This window comes from Numida meleagris, chromosome 6 (genome assembly GCF_002078875.1).
Source record: "Numida meleagris isolate 19003 breed g44 Domestic line chromosome 6, NumMel1.0, whole genome shotgun sequence".
NCBI lineage: Eukaryota > Metazoa > Chordata > Aves > Galliformes > Numididae > Numida > Numida meleagris.
The window spans coordinates 25,843,233-25,861,229 of record NC_034414.1 but is presented as its reverse complement, the minus strand read 5'-3'; the positions used below and the strand labels follow the sequence as shown (position 1 = coordinate 25,861,229).

Here is a 17,997-nt window from a genome sequence, read left to right as displayed (position 1 = left end):
GATGTGTTTTATTAGCATTCCTTTGGCTGCATTATTAGCAATCATTTTGGTATCTGTAAGAAGTAATGAGTTCAGATTTTTATTAAGATTTTGCTTTTTCCTTGTATGCATTTCCTTTACGTTTACATAGATACATATACTTCTTATTGTCAACTGTGCAAATTATGTTTTTTCTATACTCTGTAGCTTATGATTTACTTTGAATTTCCTGTGTTCCCATGTGTTGCGCATTGCTTTGTCACATCCAGCTGCTGCTGTCTTATCACTTCTGAAAGAGGTCAGGCTTTCAGACAAAATTGTGAAATTAGGATAGCTCACTTCATGCTACTGAGATTTCCTCAACTGCAGCAGGAACAGTTACTTGTGCCCCTAAGACATCCAATTCACCTGGCCCACTCTTACCCTTCCCGATGACCTGCAGCACGCAGCTGGAATGCTGAGCCTCCAAAGCAATCAATCACACCTGTTTTTTGTCAAAGCTTGTCTAACTTTACCATTGTCCTGTATTTGCAGATATGTAAGGAATAACTTGTTTTCCTTTCCCCTCATATCTGCCCAATGTGATCTAACTGAGTAGGTTTCAGGCATTACACCACATAGGGTCAAACTATCAAAAGCATGCGAGAGCTGCATGCAACAGCTGTTTAGAGAGACTTCCACATGCTTTAGTAACATGTGGCTCCCCTACTTTTATTATAATGGAGATTCAGCAATGCTTGCCCCTACAAATTTGTCTTTCTTTAATTTGTGTTTTCTTGACCTGGGAGTCACGCTTGTCTTTGATGTCGGTAAGTTTTAGCACAAATTCATTTTGCAATGGCAATTTAAGTTAGCATGTAATAGGATGTACTTACATAGTCACCTATCTCAATCTCCTGGAGCATGTTTCTTTCCTTACGCATTTCTGAAACACTTCCCTAAGATGTTGTGCAATTGTTTCTTTAAAGTCTTTCCATGTGGAGCTGTTAACATAGTCTGATCTTTGTGATCAGCACTTTTTGTAAGGAAGTGGCCACACTAGATTCCTGCACAGGTTTGTATTTTGTTCAGCAGGAGCAAGTGGAATGACAGCTGGACTCCTTTGCATACCTGCTCTGAATTCTCTCACATTTGGCTCCACAGCCAACTTTGGAGTCTTTTAGAAGACCCTGAGAATTGGCTTTGTTTTGTTAACAGCTCTGTGGTGTCATGCATATAGCATCAGTGAGAGCATATCCCATGGGCAGTTGGCACAAGGCATGGATGACAGATGGCAAAATATGAAGGTGGAGTGTCCATGTAACTCCCACCAGAGCCTGAGCATGTTAAATACTGCTTACATCGCCTACCAGATGCCCTGGAAAGGATGGCCCTCCATGCTATTGGTCACAACATACTGTATATAGGGCAAGTTATTCTGCCAGGCACTCATCTTCAGATTGCACAATGGGTCCCAGGGCTTGAAGTCAACATGGGAATGGGAAAATGGCTTCTACACATGTGAAGAGATACAAGAGAGAGCTTCTGCAACAGCCAGACTATTATCCTACAGGAAAGAGGACTGGGAATTTCAGCACTACAAGGTGGGCTGTAGTGAGTACATCACCAAACTCTGTGCTTCCTCTGCCTCTTCAGCCTGAGGGTGGGACAGGAAATAAACCAGAGCTTAGCATCCTTGCCTCAGCTGGGTATGACTTTCCTAAGGATCTTATTTTATCATATCTTGTGTTTTCTCCCAGGCTGTGCTGTACTCAAGGGCTGACAGCCAGAGGAGGAGGGAGCTGAGTATTTTATGGCAGAATCTCTTGGCTGGTTCTGTCCCATTTGGTTCTTTAGGAGAGATTTCATTCCCTTGTGGTACTTCATAAGATGTAGGCTCTGATCTCGCAGTGCACTGTCTTATCTTCTTTTGAAACATATAAAATTAGGAAAAAGTTAGAAATTTTATCATACCAAAGCTTAAGCCATTGCCATGGTAAGAAAAGTTATCTCATGGTGTCTCTTAAATACTGCCTACATTGCTCTGGGCTGAGAAAGCTGAGGAAGTAAATGGGTTCCTGCTGAGCAATGGGGAAAGCTTTGAGAAAATACCTGAATTAGTGGCAATCTGCCACGTGCACTGAAAACCCTGATCCAGCCTGGGATTCTCAAACTGGTATCCTCATGGGAAAACATGTTTCTCTCTCTATATATATACTCAGCAAATGGACGCTCTGATGATCAACAGTTTTAGGGGTGAACTAGGTTCTTGTAAACATACTTTATCTCCAGGAGCTAACTGAAGTGTATCACTGGCAATACAAAGTTGGCAATAACATATATTGTCTTCAAGAAGAGGAGACTCAAAGGCATATCCCATTAACACTCGCTGATTTTATTTGAATCCTGACCCAGTGCTGCACCACTATTAGGATGCCAAGATACTGTTAACATAACACAGCTAAAAATGTTTAGAAGCCGGTTATTTCACTGTAAATTGCTTTTGCTGTTCCAAGCTCTTTTAGTGTTTAATGGGAGACTATGGTGACAGTGGTAAGGATCAGAATCACACATAGCATATATCTTACAAAAAGAAAAGCTAATTTAAGAATTTTATGTATTGGCTCAGTTAAAAAAAAAAAATGTATTGCAACTGTGTTTATGCACAGGTCTCCTATGAGTCAGATATACTTGAGAAGAGACTATGTTTTCCATAATCAAAAACAGATTTTCAAGGATGTTTCAAATCTGATTTACTACCAGTATTTCTCCAGGATGTTAAGTACTTTTATGTTAATTTTTTATGAAATAAAAAATTATTTTTTATTTTTTATTTATTATAATTAATTTATTATAATTATAATAATTTTTTTATTATTTTACTTTTATGTTAAGTATTTTATGAAATATTTGTGAGTTTGGGAAAGTTAATATGCATACAAAAACAAATGTCTTCATCAAAAGATCATACAGAGCTCTCCTAAAAACTGGATAATATTCCTAGTTGATGGAAACATTCCTTTTTTGAGTGATCTAAATTAATTGTCCAAATACTCTCAGGCCATTTCTTTTTCTCCCCTGATGATAACATATTTTAATTTTTGATAAGTATGTATACATATACTTATGTATACTTATGAGACAAATTTATCTTCTTAAATAATGGATATATGGGTCACCAGGAGCAATAGTGCGGATTAGGCAGTTTCGCAGTTCTGTCAGAGCCTGACTGTCATGAATGGTATTTAGCATTGCTGTATAGAAGTTTCTGCAATGTCTTTATTTTTGACATGAACTTGAATATTTTTGCTTTTATTAAGATTGGCCACCACGTATTAATAATTTTGTCATGCCTGAAGCTTCGTACTGTTAAGAGCCATGGGAGTTGCCCATTCCTGTATCCGGAGGGAGTAGAACATGGCTGTTTCTAGTGAAGATAATCATCTGGAGTTAAACAGAAGGCTTTCCAGGGAAGCTGGACCCTCCCTTTCTTCTTTGTTCAGAAAGTTTTTCAGGGAAATCTGAGGGGAGCAAGAGGGTCTAGTGACACTGCTAGGCCATGATACAAAAGAACAAATAGGGGTAAGACATAAAGGGAAGTGTGTGAGCTGCAGAGGAGCTGGAAAGGATGGGAAAGAGGATGAAGGGTGTGATTGTGAGAATGACTGAGAAAGGTCAAAAGAAAACTAGCAGATCTTTTATTTGTCTTTTAGCTGTGGCTTTAATAGTCTTTGAATAATTAACTCTAATTCAATTCACATCTGTGCGCAGTAATGCTAAAATTGGCCTAGCTCAGTCATCGGTTGTAGTTTTAAATTGGGCTGATAGTCTTAGATACCATCAGACTATTCAGGAAAAAGGAAAAAAAAATTGTCACAGAAAAAAGCCTCAAATGACAGCTAGTTTGAGGCAGAGCAATGCTGGCTGCTCTGCATCTCACCAGGAACTCACCAGCTGATGGATGGGCTCTGGGGCTGCTATGAGTGTGGCTGTCTAAGGACATGATCCTTCCACTCCTTGAGCTGCACTAAGTCAGTCAGCTGACTCCTGAAACTCTGCCTCAAAAGTGGTGAGTGCTTTACCTTTGGGTGGTTTAAGAACTCCTTCCTGTCCCTCTCTTTGTAATTCTCCATTTACTCCAGTCATGTCTCAAGTGGTCATGGAGCAGCTGTTGAAATTCCTGATGTTGAAGTCTGGGTTACTGCAGATAAACAAACTTCATGTTCCACTCTCAGTATTTCTGGCCATGAGCTGCTGCTGCACAGCTTGTGCTTAACTAACATCAGAATTGTCTCTGAGATGAGATGGGGACAGTATCTGGAAGGCACTGCAGTCCTCAGCTATCCTCTTTGTGGTCACAGGGGCCTTAGGCTGAAATATGGAAGGCAGTATTTATTCAAGAAATGTAGTGGTTTCACAATTGAAGCATTGCATCTAGCATTCCCTGCTACAATGAGTATCGCAAAACCTCTTCTTTATTATCAAATGAATTTATGAGAGGATTTTTCATTTACATGCTAATAGAGCTTTTGCCTAAGGGTGTTTTGCAGCTTCACGTTGCAACACTCTGAGTCACGTTAACAACACAACCAGGGTTCCTCAGCATCAGATTCCCTCAGCACCAGTAGCTTTGGAAATGAGTGATTAAAGAAGATTACTCAGAGTGGGATTCACCTCACCCTACCTTTAGCCATTCAGAAGTTAGGTGTCAAGTACTAGGGCACTGAGGCTTCTCCAGTCAAAAGAGAGAGAAGAATCCCACGAAGGTGGGTCACGATCTGGAGATGCCGGCTTCGTTTTCCTTTCAGAGCATAGGGAACTCAGGCAACTAGCTCAGACTAGAAGTCTATCTTTAGATGACTACATTTAGATGAGGTAGGGCCTATTCTCAGTGTGTGTCTTGTGAAAAGGCCATATTTGCCTCCAAAGGATTTGTGCTTGATAGCGAAAGGGAGTTTGAACTTTGAACTAATTTAAGAAATTCAATCCTAGCACCATCTTTGAGTCAAAGGCATGTTTGGCTGCATCCAACATGAGCTTAAATAACAGGTATTTCATATCAGGAAGGCCTGAGTCAGGAAAGAAGAGTTAGTCAACAAGCAACCCTTAGTCATGTTCTTATGAGATGCTGCAGGTTTTTCCCCTTCTCATTTCCTTTTGTCTTAAAAACCAAAGGTGCAGTCTGACACACGTAAATGTAAACCAGCTCTCAAGCACAAGCCTCACCCATTTGCTACCACATATTGCAGAAACAAGACCTAGAGCTAATAACCTATGTTGGGCACAATTACAGAGAAATTGTCACTAACATTCCAGTGCCTCCATCCAGATACTGCAGTTCTGCTGTGCACTTCAACCAGGAATACAGATAGGCTGCAGTAGAACAAATAAGTACATTTTTAAAAGTGTGCATTTGTATGTACACTTATTTTTCTCCAAATTGTCTCTGGCCATCATACTTACAGGGGAAAACTAAGTCAGAAATTTATTTATTTGCTTATCAGAGGTATGTATGTGGTTGTACTGCACGAAGTTTGAGCCAAAGAGTGGGAGAGGCTTTTGACCACTGTTTTGGAACACTTCCATGGGGCAGCTTATGATCATACTTTGTTTATGGCTGTTGTTTATCTGGTTTCAATCAAGCAGTTCCCATTGCATTAAAAAGTTTCAATATGATGAAGGTAAGAAAGGAAGTTCTTAGCAAACCTTTCCCCTGAATGATGCAATGTAAACAATTAAAAACTATATGTTAAAAATGGTTATTTAATAAAAATACATAAATGCATATCAAAAATGCAAGGGTAAAATTATACCTAAGAAATCAATTTTTGCAACTATGGAATATTGCAGGTCTTAACTTGTTCTTGTAACACCAGCTTTTCATCTAATTCCTTTGTGTGTATAGGAAATGAATGCAACGAGACTGCTGGAAGTGACTGGGTTTGTGTCTAGTTTCTGTCAGCCCAGGTTCTTGTACAACACTTATTACCACTGTCAGGAATGACTGTGATTTCATCCTTATGCCAGTGTCTAATTGGAAGCATCATGCTTTGTCACCTTATTAATCTCAAATCCTTTCATAAGCTCTAATTTTAATCATTTGAGAAGATTTTCAATACAAATGTATGTATGCCTAATGATGCTTGCGTAATGGATTAGAAAATTTAATCACCGAGCTTCCTCGAGGAGCGCTGAACAGATGTAGATCCTCACTACATAAGGGGTTCATAAAAAGAAGTTGAGTCCATTGAACTCCAGTAATCCTAATAATGCCCAGCTGGCTGCTGATGCGAATGCAGTTGCTCAGAAATCTGAATATTTGTTTTTTTTTTTCAAAAGGAAATGACAATTCTGAACTGAACAAAACAAAAATACAGCAACCAGCTCTCCTAAAAGATGAAATTGCTTTAGTTTTTTGAAATGCTTGAATACTTTTGAAGGTGAAATATTTCAGTCTCATTTACATTTTCTTAGATGCATTTTGTATTAAGTAAGTGTGAAATGCAGAAATAAGACAGGCATTTGAAATGGAAATGTGATACATTATGTTTTAGGGATCACAGAAAAGTGGCTTATCAACTTTCTCCCTTCTTTCAAAGTGGACTGCTATAAGAAACTACCAACTAACCCACCTAAAAATACCACACACAAAAAAAGTCCCACAAAAAAAATACGCCATGTACAGAAATAATGATGCAACAACGCTTTTTAGTGGACAAATATTCCTTCCGAAAAATTCCCAATATCTTCCTACATAAACATTTTCTGTGATGATCATTCCTATCTTCCCTGTCTTCTCCAGCTGGTATCCTGAGGACTGTGTTTTCCCACATTGTCCTTAAATGTATATCTTCTCATAATGCATTGTTCTTTCTTGTGTCTTCCAGAGCTGTATACCTCTCCACATCTGCATTTCACCTTAGCTCCAAACCACAGAATCACAGACTGAAACTGTTCCTGGTTAGTTCCCCTCTGCCCTATCCCAGAGGGAGTGAGGAACCTCTGTTGGGTAAAGGAGAGCTAAAGGATTGGAACTGTGTAATAGGGGAGAGATGTGTGAGTAACAAGGAAGAAAAACAGGGCTTAATTCAAGTGGGTTGAGAGGGCAAGTCACTCTAGAGGATCTGTCGCTAGACCTCCATCCTCTTCATTGTAGGTAGCTTGGTAACAGGAATCCACAGCTCACTGTTTGGTGATCATTTGTGTAAATTAAAAATTAAGTTGCTACATGAAATACATTGGCAATCAAAAAGTCCCCTAGCATTTTCTAATCCAAAGGTGGGCTTCTCTCCTGCCATCTCACTTATGAAAGTGGTAGAGCATAGCATTTGTCAGGGGCTTTGCATGAAAGCAGTAGGTAGATGTGTCTCTTAGGATGTTACTATCATCGCTTTGAGACTGTTAATGTAAGGTGATCTCTCACAGGCCACAAGGTCATCATCAATCAGATTGTTGCTTTTAGTACATGTCTGCAAGCCCCCAGATAGGAATGGCTTGGTCTTAGCAGGCTCTGTTCAGTCACAAGAGCTGCAGATGTATGTTCACACCTTACAACAGACTTACTCTTAGGACAAGTAATGTGGGTGGGAAATTTTCCTGCTTCAGAAATCATGGAGGGGTGGAGCTCTGACTCAAGGTAATAAAACACCCGTTCAGCAACTTCTGACACTCTTCAAGACTGTAAATATGTTTCAGAAGACACTGGCAACTGTGGAACCTAATATTAGGGTGCCATTTGCAGCACCCATTTTCAATGCAGCAGTGATCTCGATGGCATCAACATCTGCCTTATCTCAGGTAAGCTGAAAACAGAAATGAACCTGGCAGGAGACTGAGAGTTAGATTCAGATTTGTCCCCAGGATATAGACAGCTCAAGTCCACTCAAATCCATAGGATACAAATCTTCAAGAAAACAAGATCATCCTTCCTTGGATATTTGCAGCTGTGTGGAGTTAATAGCTTTCCATACAGCGCAGAAACAGCAGCCACTTTCCTGGCACATTCCTCCTTTCCACACCTTGCTGATGCAAACAATGAGGCAGCACAAATTGCCCATTCCACATTGCAATTCAAAACTGAGAAGCTGAAATAAGTGGGAAAAACTGATCTTTGCTCTCTCTTTCATCCTTTGTCCTCCTTCTCTCAACAGCATCCCAGCAGCAAATCAAGCCCCTTGCAAAATGAAGAACGAAAATGGATGATGCAGGACACAGAGCAGAGAGATGCTGATCCTGAGGTACCAACCTGAACAAACAAATTATGTGTGGGACAAAACCACACATGAGAAGGGCATGACCTTTTTATTTTCTGTGTTTTGTTTCGAGTTTCACATGCTTATTTAGAAAAAGAAACATTTCATAGAAGAAAACTTTCTTTGCGTGAAGCATCTCTATTCCTTTGTTGGTTTTCTTTTTCTTTTTTCATTCTATTCCTTTATCTATTTACACAAAGTTTTTAAAGTTTTGATTCCTTAGAGAAATTTCTTAGGGGAAATGTACTTAATTTGCTGTTAAAATGGGACTGAGTTTGGCCTTCTTTTAATACTGTCCATCTCTATTTACTTTAATGGAGTTTTAGATCAGAATGAATGGAGAATGTTGCCTGTGTCAGCAAGTCAGAACATAGCATCCTTTGGGTTTGGGCTCACTTTGTTCAATGTGCAAGTCACCACAACAAAAGGAGGACATCTCTAGCAACCTTAAAAAGGCCAGTGACAAGAGCTATATTTGCACTGAACATGTACCTGTTGTATCAGTAATGGTTTTCCTCTCTGCATTTGGTTAGCTTGCAGCTGGCTGTACTTTGTGTCAAGTTGTTTCAAAGTAAAACAGGATGGTTCCAAACAAAATGCTAGTTTATGTTTGATGATATCATAAGTGAAGTGTGTTCAGTGTCTGTAGCTCGTAGGAAACCTATATGTTTAATTCTTGTTTGTGCGATCAGAACTCCAGATCAACAGAAAACTATAAACACTGCTTTGCTTTTATTCAGATATATCACAAAAAGATTGAAGCCTCTCTTGCTAGTAGCATTTTGGCATTTCCTGTAGGTGGAAATTAGAGTATAAAAATGATGTCAAACTATTACTGGGGTGTCAAATTTGACATAAATGACAAAGAAGTATAACCAAAACTGAGTTGTTGAGAATTTGCTGTGTATGTATATATGTTACAGCTCAGAAAGAAAATGCTCTAAAGCAGGAAAAGGATCTGTTAAGCAGTGCAATGGCCCAATTGTGGTAGCATTTCTTTAATGACTTACTGTATTTATACTGATTTTGTGTTTCAGTTTGAAAAGCCCAAGGCTAAAGGCATCCAGCCCTATTTTACCACTAATACACTTATACATGTGTATAAAGATTGTTAGAATCCAGCACATTTTTGAATCTATGTAAATCAATATTAAAAAGAAATCGTATGGCTACAAGCCCCTGCATACAGGGGATAGGGGATCATTTCTACTGCTTTAATCCATAGCCCTTGTCATAGTTTCTTCTTATCAAATCAATGAAAAGTTCTCTTTTGCACCCCACAACTGTTTAACAAGAAAGGTGTTCTCAAGTCACTCTTTATTTGCCTTCTGGCTCTTGAACATGTCTTCTCTCCTCTGTAATAAAGCTTGGCAGAAAACTGGCATTAAAGGCACAGGCTTGCATGAGCTGGCCAGTTTCTGCTTCTTATATGTATTGGGTTTCCCAGGCAGCTTTTGGCCATTCCCTTAATTTTTGTAACCCATAGTTTGCCATCAAAGAGAGGAGGAAGACAATAAGTAGGAAGTTGTTATAAAAGGACAACACGCTTTTCTTAATATTAATGCTCAAATATTTGCCCAAGTATTTGCTTTATTTTGAGAGGACTTTGTGTAACTGTGTGATAAAAGGAATATATACTGGACTGCGTTTAGAAAATCATGCCCACGGGCTGCTGCATGGAGGTTTGCTGTGTCACCTATCTAAAGTGCAAAGCCAAAAATCCCCATTGCTAAATGGGGAAAAGTATCAACTTTGTAAGCCTGCCCCTTCAGCTTTTAAAACGGGTGAGAACAACTAGAGAGCAACTCCTTAGCTGTTTCTGGGAGTCCTGAGTTGTCAGTTTGCCTTCTAGCACCTTAGTCATGAATACAGGAAAGATGAAACATGATGAAGAAGATCATAAATAGCTATGAGTAACCCAGTCCATAATAACAGCAAATCTAGCAAATTTATCACTGAGTATTATCTGTTAGTGAATTCTTTCTCATACATCTACAGCATAATTTGTTACCTCCAAAAATGCAAAAATTAAATGACAAATTATCAGATTAAAAAACCTAGTTGTTGGCTCATCATCTGTAAATGCACTGAAAATTTAAAGAATAATACAGACAAAAATAATCTCAGCTCAAGTATTAACAGTGGGCATGGAGCATGACGAAGTTATTCTGCTAGACATGAAATCATAAATTTGAGAAGAATTAAGAGAATATTCATCACTTTTTTATTTATGTGATACTCATAAAGTGGTGCGCATTCCTTAATGGTTTGCTACAAAACTAGAAAAATAACACATTATTACCAAGACTCCCCATTATCCTTCCACTTGAAAACAAACCTTACCTTTTCCAGGGGTAGTAATAAGTCTTTAAGGGAGGCTGCTCCATCTGCCTGTCACTCTCTCCTTGCAGGGATCAGTTCAAAGGTTCAGTGTACATAGATTTATGTTTATTAGAGAAGACGGCAAGAGGATTTGCCCATCTGTGTGGTGTGGATGCTCAGATTTTGCTAACACTTTCTTCAGCCTAGGTATCAGGAATATTCTTGGCTTAATATGGAATGTTGTAGTAAAGATGGCTGTTTATGATAATTAGTCACTCATGGATAGTTGATTACATTATCAACTCCCTGAATTAATCTTTTTTTTCCTAATGTAAAGCAAATGATCCTCAGCAGCAGTAATACTTGCCATTTAGTTTGTTGGCATTGCCACTGCATTATTTTACTGGAGGGAAAAGAGGATTAGCTGCATGATTTCCATTGAAGTATCAGGATTTTGAGCTTCAGTTATAAGATGTTTTGCTCCTGGAATTTTCTGGAACAGCACTTCTGTCTGGCATTTGGCCATCAGAAAAGTATTATGTGGAGTAATTTTTCATTAACTTTCATCTCTAAGGAAGATAAGTCTCCCTTTCATTTGTCTCAAATTTACTTAGTAATTAATAGCTTAATAGTTAGTTGTTCTCTTCAGAGATATTGGTGTCTCAAATTATGATGATGATGAAGATCACAGAATATTGCTCCTCCTTTAATGCCCCGAAGAGAGGAGTGAAGATGTGTTCTGGAACTGTTGTTTTTTCTGTTGTTGATACTTTTCCATGAAGGTCATTGATTTGAGAGATATGGACACCTAAGTGTTACATAGAAAGAAGGCAAGAGGTGTTCAGAGTACAGACTGGTTTTGAGAGCTGTGAAAATCCTTTTCTTACTAGTAGAAATGTTGAACATGAAGATTAACGCTTTCATTATTCCTTCAAATTTAAAGTAATCATTGTTCTTTGGGCCAGGCTAGTACAGAAAGAGATTTTGTTTACCCGATGAATAGACTCAAGGAGCAAGTCTTGGACTAGGGAAAGCTCAGTCATAGTCTTTTTCTCCATTTGACTTGTCTGGCATGTTCTCTACCACCAGCATACTTGATTGCTTCTCTGGGTTCATCTTGTTAATTCCTTGAATCTCTTTTTTCAGTCTGCTTCTTGAGGTCTTTGTTCCACTGATTGTATGTTGGATATGCTTTGTCTGATAAAACCTGTGTCTTGCTGTCACATAAGACTGAGATTTCTCTGCCAATACAGCAGGATTTTCTGTAACAAGGACCACATGTCTCCTGGTACACAGTATTTCCAAGCACAGCTCATTGTCTTTTCTCTTATGCAGCACCAATTCAGAGCTCACCTCTCAGGGAACAGTTCTCACCGTGATTCCATATGAAATGAGATGTCTGAACACATGCATAATCTTTGACACTATCTGATCTATGTAGTATCTCACTGTTCTTCAAGGAAATACCATGTATGTTTTATTGTTTTGTTTTCTTCTTAAGGTAATCCTCCCATGTGCTAGCTCTCTTATCAGTCTATCTTCATTTGCATTTGGAATATGAGGTCGCTGCAAGGCATTCTTCACATATCCTCTATTCTTCTCCACTGCAATGATGTACGCAATGGCATTCACAAATGAGCAGATGACTGGTGCTTGATGTAGATGTGCCTTTGCACAGTTCACACTAGTTTCTGTTACTCTACTCTTAACAAATCATAGTAGTACACATGCATCTCCAGCAGCTTTTGAAAACATGGGCTCCAAAATACTGATTGAAGTTTTCACTAAAGAAAGCATTTCTTTTCACTCGTTCCTTTATTTCTCCTGAAATATGTTTGCTGGGTTTTTTTGTTGTTTTTTTTTAATTTGAAGACTGTTTTTGAGAAGGATACAGACCAGACAAACCCAATTAATCTCTGGGTTTCTTTAAAAAAAAAAAACAGGTTTAGGTAAGAGGACATGGGTTTTCCATGCTGATGAAAAAGGAGTGGTCTACTGTAGTGGCAGAAACAACCATGTGGAGCTGGCACAACACAGATGCCAATAATACTGAGATCTTACCTCCCTAGTTTAAAACAAACAGCCCTATAAAATATTCTGTGCCCTATATACGACAAGTTACTAATTTTCTTTTAGTTTTAGTATACACCCATATGAGCATATGCATCTTCTACTTCTTGTGGCCTGTGTTTGTTGTGAAATGTGTTTGTTTGGAGCTTCATGGCCCTCTGGTTGTGAGTGTGCTGATTCTGTACCTCAGCGAAAAGTATTAGAATTTCAGCAAGTCAATTTACAGAAAACCTTCTGAAATCATGATTCCTGGTTATAAGCTTGAGCTCATGGGCAAAACTTTATGGTTATTTTAGGCATTTGTTAGCTTTTATATAATATGTCATCAAATTTTCAACGTTTTTAATTGAAAAAATCATTCTTGCCATTTCATGTGATAACCTTGTAGCTTGACAATTGTTGTACTTTTTTTGCAATTTTTTTTATGACCTTCATGTCCTTTATAGAGATGGAAATAATTTTGGAGATTAGGCTGAATTTTGTCATGATGAATTCTTCATGGTCCAATGCTTTACACATTTCAGCTGATGTACTGTCTTGTCTCACTGATTTCTCATATCTTGACCTTCTTAGCAGTCTTTGACTTCAATCACAGTAGCAGCAGTCAATGAGCTTTCTCTTATTTCACTTGGGACTTTCTCCCTGTTGTTTTAATCAAGGTTTATCAGAAAATAGATAACAATTATTTCATCACCTTCTACCAGCACTCCTCCAGTTTAACTTCAGATAATCTTTTCAAACTTCTGGTCATTAGTTTTCCCAACAGCTTCTTGCTTTTGCTTCCCATTCTTATTGTTTTTGAAGTGACTTTATTAAGAATTACTCATCTGTTTGCCTTCCCCAGTGATCTAAACTCCTCCTTGCGCTCTTTCTGAGGGTAATTTACCCTCTGTCTCCACTTCCCTATCCATCATTTTCTTCTATGCTTTCTGTGTGGATACTTAGGTGACTGCAGACCAGAGGCTCATGAAGTGCGTTTTGTTACATACTGTATTGTTGCGGTAATGCCAGTTTTAAGAGATGGCTTCAGCGGAGTATGGATTCCTTCAGTGTTTGATTGTCATTACAATACACATATCCCAAATTTTAAAGCATATCTCCTTTGTTATTTTTTTTCAGCAGGAAGAAATATCACCTTACTCCCTGCTCACTGTAAAAATCATAAAGATGACAAATGCTCATCAGGCAGACTTCTGTAAGTATCAGATTTTTCTTACTGACATTGTACAGTTGTAAAGTTACTGGATTCCCAGTGGCACTAGCCACTCTACAAATGCAAAACACAGAAGTCATACTAGCTATGAATACATGATTGAATCCAAATTCTTCTATAGAATATCTTTTCAATTTCAGAGGTGGTTTTTTTAATAAATAAATAAATAAATTCAGCAACAGTTCAATTATGCCAGTTTGGGTATGAATAAAACTAATACATAGGTTCCTCCAAAAGTAATGCCTCCTATTTATTTTCTTGGAAACAGCAACATGTATAGAGAGCAAAGTAACACTGTTTGATAGTGTATGGTAGCTGAGAATCTGCTCTATTTTTCAACATAGTCACTACTATTAGATGAACACCACCAGCAATGAACAAGAGCCTGCATGTTGCGTTCATAAAAATCTGCACAAGCTGGGGTGACAGCTGTACGTGGCCATCCAGAACATGGCTTGTCTTTCATGTCGCTGTCACCACTGCTGAAATGCACCACCCACTGTCTCACTGTGCTCACATCCACTGTTTGGTCTCCACAAATGTTCAGCAAACATTGATGCATGTCAATGGGTGCAATTTCTTTTCCGCATGGAGGGATTCAGTTACACACCTTTGCTTCATACATACTTCCATGTCAGACACCATTTTGTGAGACTGCCCCGCTGCTGTCATCTGTTCACTGCCATGGAGTACTGACAGGAAGGTTCAACCTCTACTGCTGAACCACCAACAGCTACCTCTGAAGTCATGAGCCAACATAATAAAAAAGGAGGCATTACTTTCAGAGCAGCCCTCATACATTACTTTTCTGATGTGTTGATTGTTTCAGAGGCGTGAAAACTTCTTAACACCTGTTTTAATACTCAAGTGTTTTTATCACGTATCTGTAAAGAATATGTAGACTACAGGGCTGAAATCCTTACTCTGTTACTCTTAACTCCTTGGTGGGATTCCTTACAGCACATATCAGAAGTTCAGTGAAGCTGTATAATGCACATGTCCTGAGCATCATAACATTGGCCATATCATTATGGATGTTTCTGACTCTGGTCATACACTGAACGTTGTATAACAGGGGACTGTAGTATGCAGTATGTATGTTACAGCTTACATGCAAAGTGTTCTGAAAAGGTGTGGTATTTGCACAGCCCTTAGTGGGTGCTCCACGTCCACAGTCTTTTTTCTCTATATAATTTTCTTCTGCCATTTCTGTGTGTACCTCATGAACTTCGCAGGTTATTAATAACCACAGCTTTGTGTACCACTTTACCATACTTTTCTTTCTTATCATGCTATGCCTTTTCTTTGTTTTTTAGGGGATTGTGCTGAGGTTCACTAATACCACAGCCTCTCCACTGTCCAGTATCTCATATAATGTTACCTCACTCTTCTGTCTTCCTGCTTTTTAACTTGTTTTTGGACAATCTGAGGGTCCATCAGTACAAAGTGTAATTTACAATTACTATTTGCACAGGGCAAGGTCTATTCTTTATCTACGGTACTCCAAAATATGGTAGTTTCGGTGCACTTACCAAAGCTATCAGAGGAAATGGCTATCTACTACATGTCAAGGACTCCCAGATTATCTTAATTCATTTCCTGAATTTAGAAACTCGATGTCTATGATAGTCACAACCTTTTAAAAGAAATAAGATGAGGTGCTGCACCAGGTGGCTCTGCTCCAGGTTACTTTGGCCTGGAAACCCTACCAGCCTTTGCTTCAGAAGACTCCTTTGGACCAGACTCCTCACTACAGAATACGCAAACAGAATCCTGATGCAATCCAGCTCTAAGGGTTCTCCTTCCCAGGTCATCAGACAAACTTTGAGGAAGGCTAAGGACTTGGCAGGGTGCCTTCTTGTTTTCTCCAAGTGCTATTTGATTTCCACTGGATGATTCAGAGATGGAAACATTTTAATCCCAAATATTCCCACTTGTTTTTAACTTCATCTTCTATGGAACAGTATTCTACCAAGATTTATCACCACCTCTGTATATTTCTCTCATTTTGGAGTTTTAAGAACACAGATGTCACTGCTGTCAATTATCCATCCTAATGGAGAGAAGTGTTCAGTTCGCATGGTCTGTAATACTGGATTTCTGAGATTAGAAAAAATTATCAGAGGATAGCAAAGAAAGTCAATGCTCTTTTGCAGCCATGAAACAGTGCACATATCTGCATGACCTTACCCTCATTCCTTTTAAGTGCTGTTTTAATTTCTTTTAGTATCACCTTTGATCTAGAATGGAAATGGAATGATAAGAAACATGATTCACCAGGTTATGCAAAGGGATTGCATGAAGTAAAATGACAATGTGCTCTCAGAAAATAGCTTTATGTTGTGACCTAGTCTTCCATCCTCTAGTGGTGTTTCAAAGAAAATCTTGTGGACTGAGATGCAAGCATCTGGGAAATTCCCAGTACCACCAAAACACACATAACTTGAGTAGGGATTAAGATGTGCGGGCTCTGTTTTTAGCTCTATCCATGGACTTCCTGTGTAAGTTTAGGCAAATCATCTGAGCACTCTGTGCATCTGCTTACCTACAGAAAGTGTATAACAATTTATGTTCTCCCAGCTATTTTGCCCATCTTCTCTATTTAGATTATGTGCACCTTTTGAAAGGCAGGACCTTTTACTATGTGTGGAGGGATCCTAATTTAAGAGGTAAGGTAAATACTGGAAACAGTGAGAAGCGTCTCCAGATTCTTTTGTAAATTACTGGCAAACAAGAGTTGGGCCAGGAGGTGAAGAAAAGGAATTTTTTCTGTCAGAAATTTCCCAGCTACTGTTGTGGCTTTGGGTCCATTTCTTAAGTAAATTGAAGTACAGTAAACCATTTTCAATTGAACAAGGAAGGCAGAACAATATCAAATAGTCCTTTGTTGAGTGAGCAGCGGCAACCTACTTGTGCTCACAAAGAAGCTGGAGTCTACCAAGAAAAACTATATGTGACCAAGTAATTTCAATTTCTTATGGTACCATGCAAACAGATATCTAATGATTTTCAAGCACTAATTTGGAAGCGATGCCAATGTTCTTTTGTCTTATGTTTTATTTTTATCATTTGAAAGTATTTGAAGCATCAGAAAACTAAAATAGCTACATATACTATTGTGTCTTGATCAGAATTAGAAAATGACATCATTTACCTAACCTCATCTTAGCAATATGATCTTTTTCCCTGGAAAATGGAGTATAAGCAGCTGGTACAGGTGCCATTAGGTTTGAGATATCAGTGGAAGGCTTACAATTTTGTGATTGTCATCTGCCAAATACCAAATCCAGGAACAAGCCATCTTTCCTACCAAGTGCTGCAGCTTCTAGGGCTTGCTTTTTCTGCCAGCATGCTGGCTTCCTGTCTTTCTAAGTACACATGGTTATCAGTCTGTACAAGTTTCTGTTCACCTCTGCTTAGATAAAATATGTTCTCTTTCCTTGATTTTCTCTTAGTTCATTGCAAGTGCAGTCATGCCAGGCCATTAGAGTTTTTTTAATTTTCTTCAACTTGCCAAATCCTTGCTTCAGGGAATGCTACTTTCTATGTACTTCCATTGACGTTCCTCACTACTGCATATACCCAACTTGATCCTAGGTGTTTTTTAAATGTGCACCTTGAGACCTGTGGGATGCGTGGGAGGGAGTCTTGGCTTATCTTGAGATCAGATGCTATGCCTTTGCCTGTAGACAGCACATGCTGGTTGATCTGGGCAACCGTTGTACCTGTTTACTAACTGAGACAAAACTAAAGTGAAAAGAAAGCACCTCACTTCTCCTCAATGGACCAATTAATCCTTTTCATATACCTGGTGTCACTCCACCACTTTTGTGGTCTCCTCCACATTTAGGTAATGCTCAGCTCTGACATTTGCTTCATACTTCACACAACAGGTTTCTGACTTGTCTCATCATGCAGATGCTCTTGACAGACCAGAGCTAATTAGTTTTCACTCTGTTCCTAGCTGACCCTTGTGTCAATTCATATAATGAGTTTGATTCAAATGCAGATTTCAGGTACTCCCTGATCTCACTGTGGACATCAGAGAGGTGCTAAGATAAGAAAACTTACGCTCATCCTGCTACCCCGCAGGTGCTGAGTGCCATTTACCAGGTTCTAATACTCCTACACAGTTACACTGCAGAGGTGGTAGGCAGTTCAGGAAACAATATAGATGAAGTC

The 17,997-nt window shown here is 38.8% G+C and overlaps 1 protein-coding gene across 1 annotated transcript in view; it reads left to right on the top strand.

Moving 5' to 3' along the window:
* Nucleotides 1,465-17,997, top strand: part of LOC110401665 (cytosolic phospholipase A2 epsilon-like) — a 40,715-nt gene continuing 24,182 nt past the window's right edge. The window contains exons 1-5 of the mRNA XM_021403016.1: nt 1,465-1,562; nt 6,846-6,996; nt 7,654-7,755; nt 8,109-8,195; nt 13,722-13,797. Coding sequence (XP_021258691.1) covers nt 1,465-1,562; nt 6,846-6,996; nt 7,654-7,755; nt 8,109-8,195; nt 13,722-13,797 — 514 coding nt within the window. The remainder of the gene's footprint in view (nt 1,563-6,845; nt 6,997-7,653; nt 7,756-8,108; nt 8,196-13,721; nt 13,798-17,997) is intronic.